The 12,676-nt window shown below is 43.8% G+C and overlaps 1 protein-coding gene across 1 annotated transcript in view; it reads left to right on the forward strand.

Moving 5' to 3' along the window:
- Positions 1-12,676, forward strand: part of SLC13A2 (solute carrier family 13 member 2) — a 255,046-nt gene that overhangs the window by 87,344 nt on the left and 155,026 nt on the right. Inside the window, exon 2 of the mRNA XM_085649113.1 lies at positions 3,514-3,642. Coding sequence (XP_085505239.1) covers positions 3,514-3,642 — 129 coding nt within the window. The remainder of the gene's footprint in view (positions 1-3,513; positions 3,643-12,676) is intronic.

A 12,676-nucleotide genomic window follows, 5' to 3' on the forward strand; every position in this document is an offset into this window, starting at 1 on the left:
CAATATTTTGCTGATATAACTGTGCCATGTGGCAGACATACATGACCTTAGGGCACGTATGTCCGCCACATGTGCACACATGCAGGAATCAGGGGTGCAACAGGGTGTCAATGTGACACCCTGCCACCCTTGAATGTGCTCCCCCCATTACCGAATCGGTATTTACCGATTCGGTAATGGTAACTGGCTTCCCATTGATTCCTATGGGCCTCCTGGCACATAGGAATCAATGGGAAGGCATGCATCATTACCGAATCGGTAAATACCGATTCTAAATTACCGACCCTTACCGAATCGATAAATATTACCGATAGATTACCTACATCACATTTACCGATTCATAAATACCGAATCGGTAAAATTCGGTATTTATGAGTCGGTAAATGTGTCCCTACCTACATATGGCCCATTGTGTGGACGTGCCCGGTGATTGCGAATTACTAGGCACAGTTATTTTCAACTTGTGCCTAAGTATCGAGCAGGACTGTACACCTAGACATACTGACCTCACGTCGGAACTACTGCCCCACTCATTGCCAAATAAGAATTCTCAGTTTGCGCCTTGTGCTGGCCAAATGGGCCTTATCAACATCCTAGAAGGCCGTTCCCTTGTCGGATACATAGTAATGGTTGTTGACTTCGCAGAGATGGTTTAGGACCGAGGTTGTAGTCCTAAAGGGCATTAATGGAAGGCAAAGAGGTGAGTCTAGTATAGTGCACTTGGAATCAGTTCTGGCAGAAATAGAGGCTAAGACAGATAAACGACGTCCCTCAACATCGAGATGGGATGCCCTGCATGGTCGTTGCCGGTTGAATACGTTTCTCTCCATAATAAAGCACCCGAGGTCTGACGGTGCTCTTGTACTACATGATACAATCCCAGGCCTTACCTCGCTGACTGAGATGTAACCTCCACCTCCCTCACGTGGTCTGTCAGGTGAAGTCATTACTGTAGACCACCCATTGCTGTCCAAGCGCAACACTCTGTCGCAATTGAGCCACCTGCGCCTGCTTCCACATGAACCAGACCAGTTGAATGCTCCCTTTGTTATTGTTTACTGCCGCTCTGCAGTCCAACATGGCAAAAAGACATTGACTAAGCCAATAGCTCTTCAATAAGTGAGACCTATTGGCTTTGTCAATGCATGGTTTTTAAAGCAGCCTATGTCTATTAAAGAGACAGGTGTTATTTAAAAAAAAAAAAAAAACATGCTTACCGCTTGGGAACAAATTAGGGCAATACACTGGCCCACTGCTGGCTCCCCCCGAGGAAATTGCCACGATTTCCAAAGAGGGGAAGAACAGTTAGCACCTTAACTCTGAGGTCAGAAAAGACCAATACTTTATTACCGCAATTTTCCTTTTTTGACTAGACTTGTGCTAAACGGATACCAAATTATAACATAGTAATTTGCTGCTCCATTGCCTCTCTGACTGCACACTCCTTAAGGGTATGGCATATGCTGCAACACGTCTCATCCCGGGCCAGAAGAAATATAATCACATCACCCCCATCATGATGGGCCTTTATTGGCTCCCCTTGCCTGCCTTCACCATCTTGAAAACCATGAACATAACTTAAAAAGCTACCATGACTACCACTTATCTTGCAGAGAAGTTCACCATCTCTGGAGGCTCTCAACACATCCGGAGCCAAGACTCCATCAGACTGCAGAATAACAAACGTGAAAAGGGAAAGACAGGGCAGCAGGGCTGTTCTATCCATACACCGGGAATCTGGAACACATCCCCATGCCCATCAGGACAGCACCAGCACTGCTCCAATTTAGGAAAGAAATGAAGGAGCACCTTTTTAAAGAACACTCTATTACAATGCAGTCACAGTGCAAAAACCAGCTACCTCTCCTACCAATTGTCTGCTTTATGCTTGACTTTGAACCTGTTCAGTGTCCCTCCGAATCTTTGCTTAGATTATTCAAATACCACATACATACATACATACATACACATATACATCCCTTTCCGAACCGTAGGAGTAGGAGGGTCCTGGCTTGTCATGCTCTCTCCTATTTGCAATTTGTTATAGCTCACAACATTATTTTACAAATCGTAAAGACTTTTCCCGTAAAAGGGCTTTCACACATCATAAAAAGGAATTGTGCACTAATAAATAGAGTGTCAGTGAACTGCAGGCTTTGTGAGCACAAAATAACTTTGTACATGAGGCTGGATTTTAGTAATGTAGGGGCATATCAACAACAACCAGCGATAATTATCTCTAAACGCATTTAGCGCTAGGATAATTATCGCCGGCTAGCGTGAATTTTTATCGCTGAGATAGCGTGCTATTAGCAACGCTTATCTCATTAGCGATAAAAATCCTCACGCTAACAGGCTAACGTGAGATTATCGCTGGAAAGCCAGCGATAATCTCACGTTACCTTGTTGATAGGGACAGGCAAACTTAGCCATGATATCCTCCTTCCATAGGATATCATGGCCAAGTCAGAAAAATACCAGACGTAAAAAAGCAGCGTTAACCGCGGTTAGCGCTGCTTTTTTTGTCTCTAACAGGGTTAGCGACATTCTTGATAATAGGAGAAATGTCACTTAGCGACATTTCTCCTATTATTTTACTCTGGAACGCCCCCTTTGCATCTCATTAGAGATGCAAGGGGAAGCGTAGAGTAAAAGGGTGCTAACATGCAAATTTGCATGTTAGCACCCTGTTGTTGATAGGGTGCTAGTTTTATCTCTCCTTTTTTGGCTTTTAAAGCCAAAAAAGCAGAGATAAAGCCCTTGTTGATATGCCCCGTAATTACTTGAAGCTGGCACAGTGCCTAATCACAAGATTTGCTAAGTACTCCTGTAAGAGGTTTCACTGCTACCCAACTCAAAGGTGCTCGTCTAATCAACCTCTGAAGGATGAGAGACTGCGTGTACCTGGTAAGATTAGAAGGAGCAAAGACGTTGCCCAAACGTCTCTGCAGTAGGACACCTATGGATATCTCGTACTGGGGGCACACCGCATGACCAGGGGTTCAGTTTGGGACCCGGTGTGAAGAGAGGGGCTCATGGAAAGCTTGAGGGTGCGAACAGTCTTCACCTGCTGTAAAAGTTCCTCTTTCTATGAACACCTTTCTCTAGGTAACATGTCCGAATACCCTTCATGGGCTTTGAGTGCTTTGGGGTGTTAGCCTCCAGGTGCTCATCTTTGTGCACGAGCTGTCGTTCATGCAGCCTCTGTGAGTTTGTGCGCGTTACCCTGTGCCTACAGCGCATGTGTTCTACCCCCTGTGAGGCGCGCGCCTCTTGGGGTTACTGTCTTCTGTCTGCTATCCTCTCTGTGCTACATTGCAAGTTATCTTCTGGGCTTGGCCCATTCAGTATTCTATGGCTGTGGTGGTCTCTGTGTTGCCTTGTGTGTGCCCCTCTCTGCCTGATGCATCCATTATTATTGTATGACGCTGCCTTCGGTGTGTGGCGCACTCTGTTTACAACCATCTATGCCTAATTCTAGTCTGCATTCCCTCATCCCTCCTGTGTCTGCAGGAAGCCAGCTGTGGCTTTGTGATTATCCTGATGGCGCTGCTCTGGTGCTTCGAGGCCCTGCCGCTGGCCGTCACGGCGCTGCTGCCCGTGTTGCTCTTCCCCATGATGGGCATCATGGATTCCACTTCGGTAAGGCCTGGTGCGGAGCTCGCTCTCCGTGTTTACTGAAAGAATGAATGTTATTCGTATGTGATTAACCAAAATCAATACACAAATGTCACCATAAATGCATTGGCTTAAACCTATAACATACTTCCATAAAATTAACTTGCATAATTTGCATTCCTCTATCCTAAATCCGACAGGTCAGTCCGGATGCATGCATGACTTGAGATGTAAATGTATTTTATCTGTTTAAGCTCGTTCCAGGTTTCCAGCTTCCCCCGAAGAAGTCTGAAGGAGTTTTTTTCCGGAATCACTGCTAAGATCATAACATTTGAAGCAAAATGAAAGTGCCTCCTTGCATGTGTCTTTGCCGTTTTCTAACAACAATGGATTAAACTTTCAACTAAGATTTAACGAGGAGGCCCCAATCCCATGCAGCAGCAGAGCAGATGAGTAAAGGATTCACGTTTATAATTGCAGAATCTGGATCTATGAGGAGACTTAATGTCAGTCCTCCAGTGTGACCCAGATACCTGGATGGGTAGAATCAGGAATCTTGCCTGCAGGATGCTGGGCCTCATATCCTAGTAAATGACGCTTTGGGGTCGAGTTGCACGCACAGTGCATCCTACAACGTTAAAAGTGGTTCAAACCGGTCGTGTTCTAAGAATCAATGTCGGCTTTTGGCCCGACGTCGCTTCAGAATTGACTTTACTGCCGAGAAAGAAAGGGCAGAACTTGGAATCAATGTGGAATCCGGGTCCAAATCGCGCACGCGGCCCAGATGTAATCTCGCGCTTTGCAGTGGCGGCTGGTGACATTTGAAAGTGGTGGGCGTAAAATTATTGTCATACTGCACTTTAGCGAGCGAGCCCGAACAACCCACGAGGGTTATGGGGAGGCTCTTACCCCGAGAAAAATTTGAAAAAAAGAGTGGAGAAATGGTGCATTTTGCAGTAATTTTCTAAATGCCGTTAAGTGTTAAATCATGCTACAGAGCTTTTGTATTGCACTTTGGTCACCAGTTAGTTTTGCCATCAATCCCCAATGATTGCTATATTCTGAAATCACATAACTGCACTGTATTTCTGTTTGAGATACTCTTCAATACCCGATTTGACGGGGGAACACAGTGGCCCATCCCTTCTGCCTGGTTGCTTCCCAGCTGCAGCGAGCTGCCTTGAGCTGTACACACCATGGCTAATTGTCCCATGTCTGCACCCGTGCAGGAAACACAACACTCATTAGACCTACTCACATGCATATATGTGAAACATTTCCATAGAAACACAGAGCCATGGCACTGGGGACTTGCAGGAGGCTGCAACTTCGCCTATTTTTAGCGCTCGTTAAAATACATGCATTCTTTCCCCCCAGCAGGTGTCCCAGGGGTTATGAATTCATCCTCACGGTTAACTTATTAATGCTGCCATACATCAAAGGAATGAGACTAAAAATGCATTTCATTTGCAGAGTGTGCCACATCGGTCTTACGGAACAGATCAGGAAACAGCCAAAGCTATAGTCAAAAAAGCGTTGCATGAAAGTAAACAACGGCTGGGACATTTTTCCAAAACTCGTTCCGACTCTAATCTTGGGTAGAAGCGTAAAGACATACATTACATAATTGACAGTCAATAAAGAGTATGTAAACTGGCCAATGGGTGCTGAGTAATAAAATAAGGTTTCAGCATGAGCCCAAAATTCCTCGAAAGTGCCGTACATTCATCTGCCCTCACTCATGTACAAATAACAAATATGTTTGGTTTGATGCTAGCCGAATCACAATGTGGTGGTGTCTGCAGTAATTAATGACCACATTGATTTAATCGCCTATAACTACGTCCTTTGTTTAAATTAGACACCCTGGCACTCTCCGTGATCTGCAGTCACCTCCGGCAACTTATATCACACCATACACCAGGGTCAGAAAGTTCAGAATGCGATTCTAAGCAGACAAGATGGCGCGCGCCAAATTATGGGCTAGTGTGGTGCAGCTGTGAGAAACTGACTGTTGTTTGTCACACCACACACAAACTGTTTGTGCACGAGAGGTCTCAAAGTCTGTTTACACGAAGCAACTCGGTTCTTCAATAGCTGCAACAAGTCCATTGAGGGAGTGATAAATGGCACAAAAACAAATGTTAGCCTAAGAAGAAAACTCTGACATGATAATTAATCAACTCCCGCCTAAAAGGCCCCAAGTTTCCAGATTCATTATAAGTGTTTGTATCTGCTGAAAGTCTTCTGAGGACAACCATTTCTGATTGATTCCCCTGATAACGGCTCTGTATTTGATACTATCGTCGCCCAGAGTAGACTATGAGGGTAGTGAAGCATTAGCATCGCGCTCTCTGGGGGGCACTGCGCAGTCGGCCTCTGCATTTTATTTTACATTTCACAATACGGAAGCCACGCACGTGAGCATCCCACATTGAATTAGCTCCCGATAACCCAATATTTTATACTCAGTTTCAGATACAATTTAATGTGCAACTTTTTCCGTGAGCTGAGCATCAATAACGAATGTCTCATTACATAAAGTAGGGTCGAATAATGCAACCGAAATAGCTTCGGTAATTTAGTGCTGCCCAACAACAAACAACAAAATCTGAATAATGTTGCAGAAATAGGATGCAAATCCGATATATCGCCACCCCCATTGCAAAGGAGAAATAGGCTTCTAGGTGAACTGCAAGCCGAGACAGAGAATGCAAAACAGACTGCAGCACAAATAGTGCAAAACAAACATAGCATAAGAGTTTGGTGATGCCATTAGTGCTACAGCAAAAACTCATTCTCAACAGTGATATGGAACATCATATCCAGCTGCATAAACACTAAACGCTCAATTCCGAAACATGGTACCAACAACACCGTCAAGTTGACGCCGTCAACTTAATTCGGTGAAAGATCAAAATACGCCCATATCTATGATACAGATGAACAGCAGCAGGAGGTATAAATGGGGGGGGTGGGGACGGTTTTTTAATTAAATCCTACCTGTCCTGAGCAGGTCCGGGTCCACCGTCCGTGCCGCCTCGGGTCCGTTACTTCTGGCGCCTACTTACTTTAACAGCCTATCAGTGCTGGCATTGCAAGACCCTCCCTCTCAGCCAATTCTGGTGCTGGAGCAGCACCAGGATTGGCTTAGAGCAGGCTTACGCTCCGCCCACCTACCCATTAGGAGACCGAGGTTTGAGCCTTGGCTCAACCCTTGCTCTCCTAATGGGCATGCGCCAGCCTTTGTAAACACTAGTGCGCATGACTGGGCACGGTGCAAAAATCGCCCTCCGTGCCCACTCATGCGCACTTGTGTGCTGCTGGCTGCCTGTCAGTCAACATGACGCCAGACCGCCCACCCCCTTCAGACTCTGAAGGGGGTGGGCGGTCCAACGTCATACTGACTGACAGTTCTCCCTCAGCGACCGTCTCTGAACGTAAGTAAACTGAGAGTTTATTTAAGTTCAGAGACGCCGAGGAAGCTGCGGGCACGGGGCGCGGGCGGGGGGGGCAACGCCCCAACGCCCCCAATGGACGGACCGCCACTGGCGCTTTGAGCATCTCTTGTAGGACCGTCTTCAGCGAGTCCACTTTGGCCTGAACTACCTGACAATATTATTCGTTAAATAGTGCCATATATATTCCATGTCTTGCCTTAACAGACCAAATGGTAACTGTAACTGGGTGCTTTGAGTGTACTCAGGTACCTGGAAGATAAGTCTCTATGGGATGCGCTGCATTTTAATTATGTTTCATAAGCTTTATTGAAGATAAAGAATAACAAAGGGGAGAGAAGAAAAAAGCACAACATAACAAAGACAGAATGCATGAGCAAATAAGCAATATCATAGAGAAGAAAGCTGTTTACCATTTTAACAGTATCAGAGAGAGGAAGGGAGGGGAAAAAAGGGAAACAAAACATAAAACTTACAACTGAAGATCAATTGTCAATACGTAATAATATCTAATAACAAATGATGATAAAAGGCAATAAAATTATTTAGGAAAAGAACAGATGCACTGCATTTCATCACACGTGGGCTCCATTTAAGCGGGGAAGGCAAGGTACTCATGTGACATTGTGGGTATCAGTTTTGCCTTTGATACCCTTATGATGGCCTCGTCTGATGGACTGTATAAATTTGGTTTTAGGGGACAAAGTGCAAATGTGAGGTTACTGGCTTTCAACGTAATTGATGTTAAGTGGATCAACGGCGTAGCCGTGTTTGCAAGTCAAACCCCCAGGTATGTGTGAGGTGCTGTGTATTTGATTTTTTCCAGAACTAATCTCAGCAAGATCTGTGATTCATTCTTGAGTTATCCAAAATCCATCTCTTTGGTTTTATTTATGCTGTCCACCATCTTATGGGACTCATTGTATGTGTGCAGCTTTGCCAGGGAACGCTTTAGGCCTATTTTGGTTTGGTCTAAACTCACCAGCTCTTCAACATATTGTAAGTTCGGGATTTTATATTGACCTATCCTTGGTGGGAATCCTTCTACTATGTTTATTGCATAACCGATGTCTGCTTCACTGTACCAGGGATTAATTCTGGCAGGAGCAACTCTTCTAGGTTGTGGTGGTGCTGTACAACTGTTTCCTGTTACGCGCCTATATATAGATGTTATTGTGATGACCTATCTTGATATCTGCTCCATTTCACTATTCGCCTTTGGCACTGAATTTGCCTCCATCTGCTGGAGTTGTCAATTTGCAAACCGTTTGTGGGTGATATTGCTCCATTTAAGTCTCTTGATGTTCTTACAAGCTTCTGTCCCTTCTGGGACACCTACAATTTTAAGATCCCTTCCTGTTTCAAATTCTACTAGAGCTCTTGCTGATCAGCGGTAGATGGTCATTTTCTGTCTATTATAAAATGGCTAATCGTATACAGGCCTAGCTCAGGTTTATTAAGGAGGAGATATAATCTACTCTGTCCCCTACTTAATGCGTGCCGCAATAGTTTCCCTCCAGATATTTGCCGATCTGACTATACTTGATGCAGACGTCACTTTTATGGATGAGCCCTAGATTTTTTGATATTAAAGTCACCAGGAAATATAATCTCATGGCCTGCATAGCTATCAAGCATGTCGTCTAAGGTGTTGAAAAATGTTCCTACTGTGCTTTTATAATCCTTATTGTGAAGGTTCAAGTACATGAAAAAAATAAGAGTTGGTTCTGCGTAAGAACCCAGATTATGTTGTTTCAAGTATTACTTTGGTTGTTGAGTTTTGTTGCTTCGCTATAACGCTAGCATTGATAGCAGTTGATACATGAATTGCTAGACCCCAAAGGCCTGCCAAACTTCGTGTTTTACAGGCCGGGTCATAAATCTCCGGGTGCACTTCTGTTGGAGAACAACCCATGGACCAGGTTTCTTGTAGGCACATGATGTCCCATGCGCTAATCCAATTTAGCGTGTCAAATTGTCTGGAACTAGCCACATTCCAGGAAGCCAATGTGAGTTGCGACCTGTGTGTTCTTGGTTTCCTTCCTTTTATGCATTTTCTCTCATTATTTGCTTTAAGATGAATTAACAATTGTGTATTCCGATTTCGTGTCTCCGACGTGCTGCTAGTCCCCTTAAAGATACTTTTCCCCTTTTGATGCACTTCATCGCTCGTTCTGGGAATAAGTGTAACCAGTGGATAGCTCTCTGTCTCCTTACCCGTGACCTCAGAGCCCACTGACCAAATCTTTGTTTTTCGCTCAATACCTAAGTTACCTTTGCTTCAGAAGACATGTTGAAGTAATGGAATCCCTGGTACGTTTTTCATTATCGCAAAGCATACTATTGTAATATCATCAGATTTTAAGTGAGATAATGATGGGACATATTGAAGAAAGTGTAGTATATTGGATCTATTTAATGTGTCTTGCCTTCCGTGTGAATATATTGTGGGGATATTAGTTCATGAGTTTTCTCCTTGTAATGCCAACCAATGCCTGCCGGACCTTCTTGAGTTTGAGTTTATACATACCCTGTGTCAATTACTTAACTGTTCACAGATGTCTTATAATTTGGGGCCTTTGTGTTGTGTAGGCCCCCTGTTGCTTTTATTGCCGTTATACTGGGGAGTGTGACTTTTGTGGGCTTGTGTTTCTACTAAAAATACCTCCGTGGGGACTTGGTATGGGTTTATACCTTGCAAGTCTGTTGGGCTCTTTTGCAACCTGTGCTGAAATACTGCTGATTTGCCACATGTTGTTCTTGTTTGTGCATCTGAGTCTGTTGACTCAGAACTATTTATCCCCTGGAGGCAGGGCACAGGATTTGTAATTGATGTGGCTGGTGAGTTTTAAATCTTGTCAATTCAGTTTCTGTTATCATCGGCATTTTACTCTTTATGGTAATTTATGGCAATGACATATGGCGTTCTCCCTCCCTTCCTCAAAGATTGGGTAGTACTCCTTTCTCAATGGCGCTTGCTTACTGTGTTTTCATCCATACAGTGCTTTGGTTATTAAAAGGCCACAATTTTATTCTACTTTAACTTATTTTTCTCTCTTCTAGTTAGTGTTTTGGGCCTTTGGGATCACTAATTTTGCATTGCCCCTTTTACATGTTGGGTGGTAAATTCAGTCATGCTTGAGGTACCCAGTGAGTCTGCTAAAACAAAAGGCAGATTTCAATCTGGAATCTCCAATCGCATTTATTAGTTGTAATTAAGTGTGGATGTTGTGTTCTTGACTAGATCACCCTCCTCCGTAGAACATTGACCTAGCGGTGCATTATCAAGTTTTTTTGTACTTAACTATTTTAGGTCGGCAACCAATAGAGCTAACCAGTCAGGTAGAGTGCTCGATTAATTGACTATTGGAGCACACCTGCATCGATTTAATAGGATAAATACCATTATGTATGTCAATTTATTTTTCAGGTTGTTGATGCTAGTGGTCATTTTGGCTGCTCGCCAAAGATTGGATCAGGTCTACGGGTGATTGAAGTTTATGTGATTCCCATGTTAGCACATTTATCGTGGCAAGAAAGGTGGAATTAATTGATGTCAGGAAATTATCTGACTTCTTGTCCATGGTGGCGTTGCTGCCTTTGGTGGTAATTGGGTCATCTGTGTTTGTGTTGCCTCCATCTCTTCCAATACTCTAATGTCTGCGTCACTTCATTCAAGGCTGACAGAAGAGTTTGTACTGTTCTCTTCCCCTCTTGTCAGCACCAGGTGATCTTCTAAGCTAATGGAAGGCGATATTTCATTAGCTGATACATCTGGATAATTTTCAGTTCCCTCTTGACCAAATTGCATTTGTGGTATTGCCTCAATTGTTCATTGTTGAGAGGGAATTTGTTCTATACAGGTCATTGGTTAATTTTCAGTTCCATCTTTAGTGTGATGAACTTTTGCTTTTATTTCTATTGTACTTTGCTGAGGGGGAACTAGACCTATATGAGTTGTCGGGGACTGGTCAGTGTTGGTTGATTTATTTTTTATTTGATCTGAAGTGTTCTCCATGACATTACTTTTGGTCCCTTTTCTGAAGTAGTAGTGAATGATGTTGTGCAGGGACTTGCATCTGTCTTTATTCAACTGTGCCCTTATTAGTGTTGGGGGTTGTCCTATTTTCCCAGGATGGGTGCACTGGTCTAATGGGCTTGAGTTTGGGATGGGCAACATATTGCTTTCCCTGTTGATATGATTCTCATGTTTCTTTGACCTGTCTTGTCTAGTCCACCTTTCCTTTTTCTTAGCGTTTATGGTTTCCTGCCCCATGTTAAAATCTTGATGTGAAAACTTCCAACATGCATCAAAAGCCGCGCTATGGTCCATGCTTTTCCATAGTCTTTTTTTCTTTGGTTTTTATTGTAATGTGCAGTTTTTTACCATTGTATAAAGTTCCTCTACAGTTTAACTTATATTGGTCTTTTTCTAAGTCTGCCCTTGCTCTGTATGGGTTTCTATTGCACTTTGTCCTGTAGGTGCTTACTGCCACAATATATTCAGACGTGTTGGGTATTGAATAATCTCTACTTGCTTTCTGTTTAGTCGGTCCATTTTTTAGTTGGATTTCGCTGGTTTATCTATTATAAAGAGCTCCACCAATGCTCCACCAGGGCTAGCCTGATGTCAGTCCTTGAGTTGTGTTATTACTATAGCATCAGGAGGGGTTGTCCTCTTTGATACTAGGTACATATCACTGCTGAAATGTATAGCCACTTCAATGTCTGCAGATTACCCTGTTTTAAAATCCAGTACACTAAGCCAACTCTACTTTCGAGTCCCAATAGAACTTCGGGGGTGGGGGGAGTGAAATTACATGTACGGCAACAACAAAAGTTTGAATATAAAAAGATACAAAAGAATATGACTTACCTCCTACTCCAATTGAAAAGTGCTTGTTGCCGCCACAACCCACATGCTGCCTCACAGTCTTGCTGCAATGCTTCATAGATTTGATAGACTTTTTGTCCCTTTTGGACAACAATTTGTGACCGGAGAGCAGATCCTAGCCCAGCAATGGAGCCAGGCCCGACGCTCCACTACCTCACAGTACTCCTCGCGGTACTCCTTGCATTGCACTCAGCTCCTGTGGCTCCCCTTAGTAGCAAATGGGTGAGTGATTCTGTGAGCACCTGGATTGCCCTCGGATCAGCTTTCGACTCCCCCCCGAATGCTCGGTGTAAGGGCCGTCAGGTTGTCCGATGGCGCCTATCCAAGGTGACTAACTGTAAGTTTCATGGACTGTCCGTGAATTAACCCTAATGTCTGTTGTCCATGATGGAGATTTCAACGGGCAACATTTTTCCATAATTTTAGCCTTTATGCTAAAAGAAAAATGTTACAGTGTATATACCTCACCTGAAGTGGAAGGTCTTCTGTGCTGTGATTGCGAGGGATGGGCAGACACAAAAACAAGCCTTCTCACCAGGGTACTGGCTCCCTGAAAAGTAATGTAGATCTGTGCAGTTGGTTAATCTGTAAATGTAAAGGGTGCTAAGGAGCCGGTAGAGGTGGCTTTAATTGATGGAGACACTTTAAGCTTCCTGAAGACAAAAATGTATTATTTTTGAGAAGTATTGTAGGGGTGTTAAAGCTG

This window comes from Triturus cristatus, chromosome 3_2 (genome assembly GCF_964204655.1).
Source record: "Triturus cristatus chromosome 3_2, aTriCri1.1, whole genome shotgun sequence".
Taxonomy (NCBI): domain Eukaryota; kingdom Metazoa; phylum Chordata; class Amphibia; order Caudata; family Salamandridae; genus Triturus; species Triturus cristatus.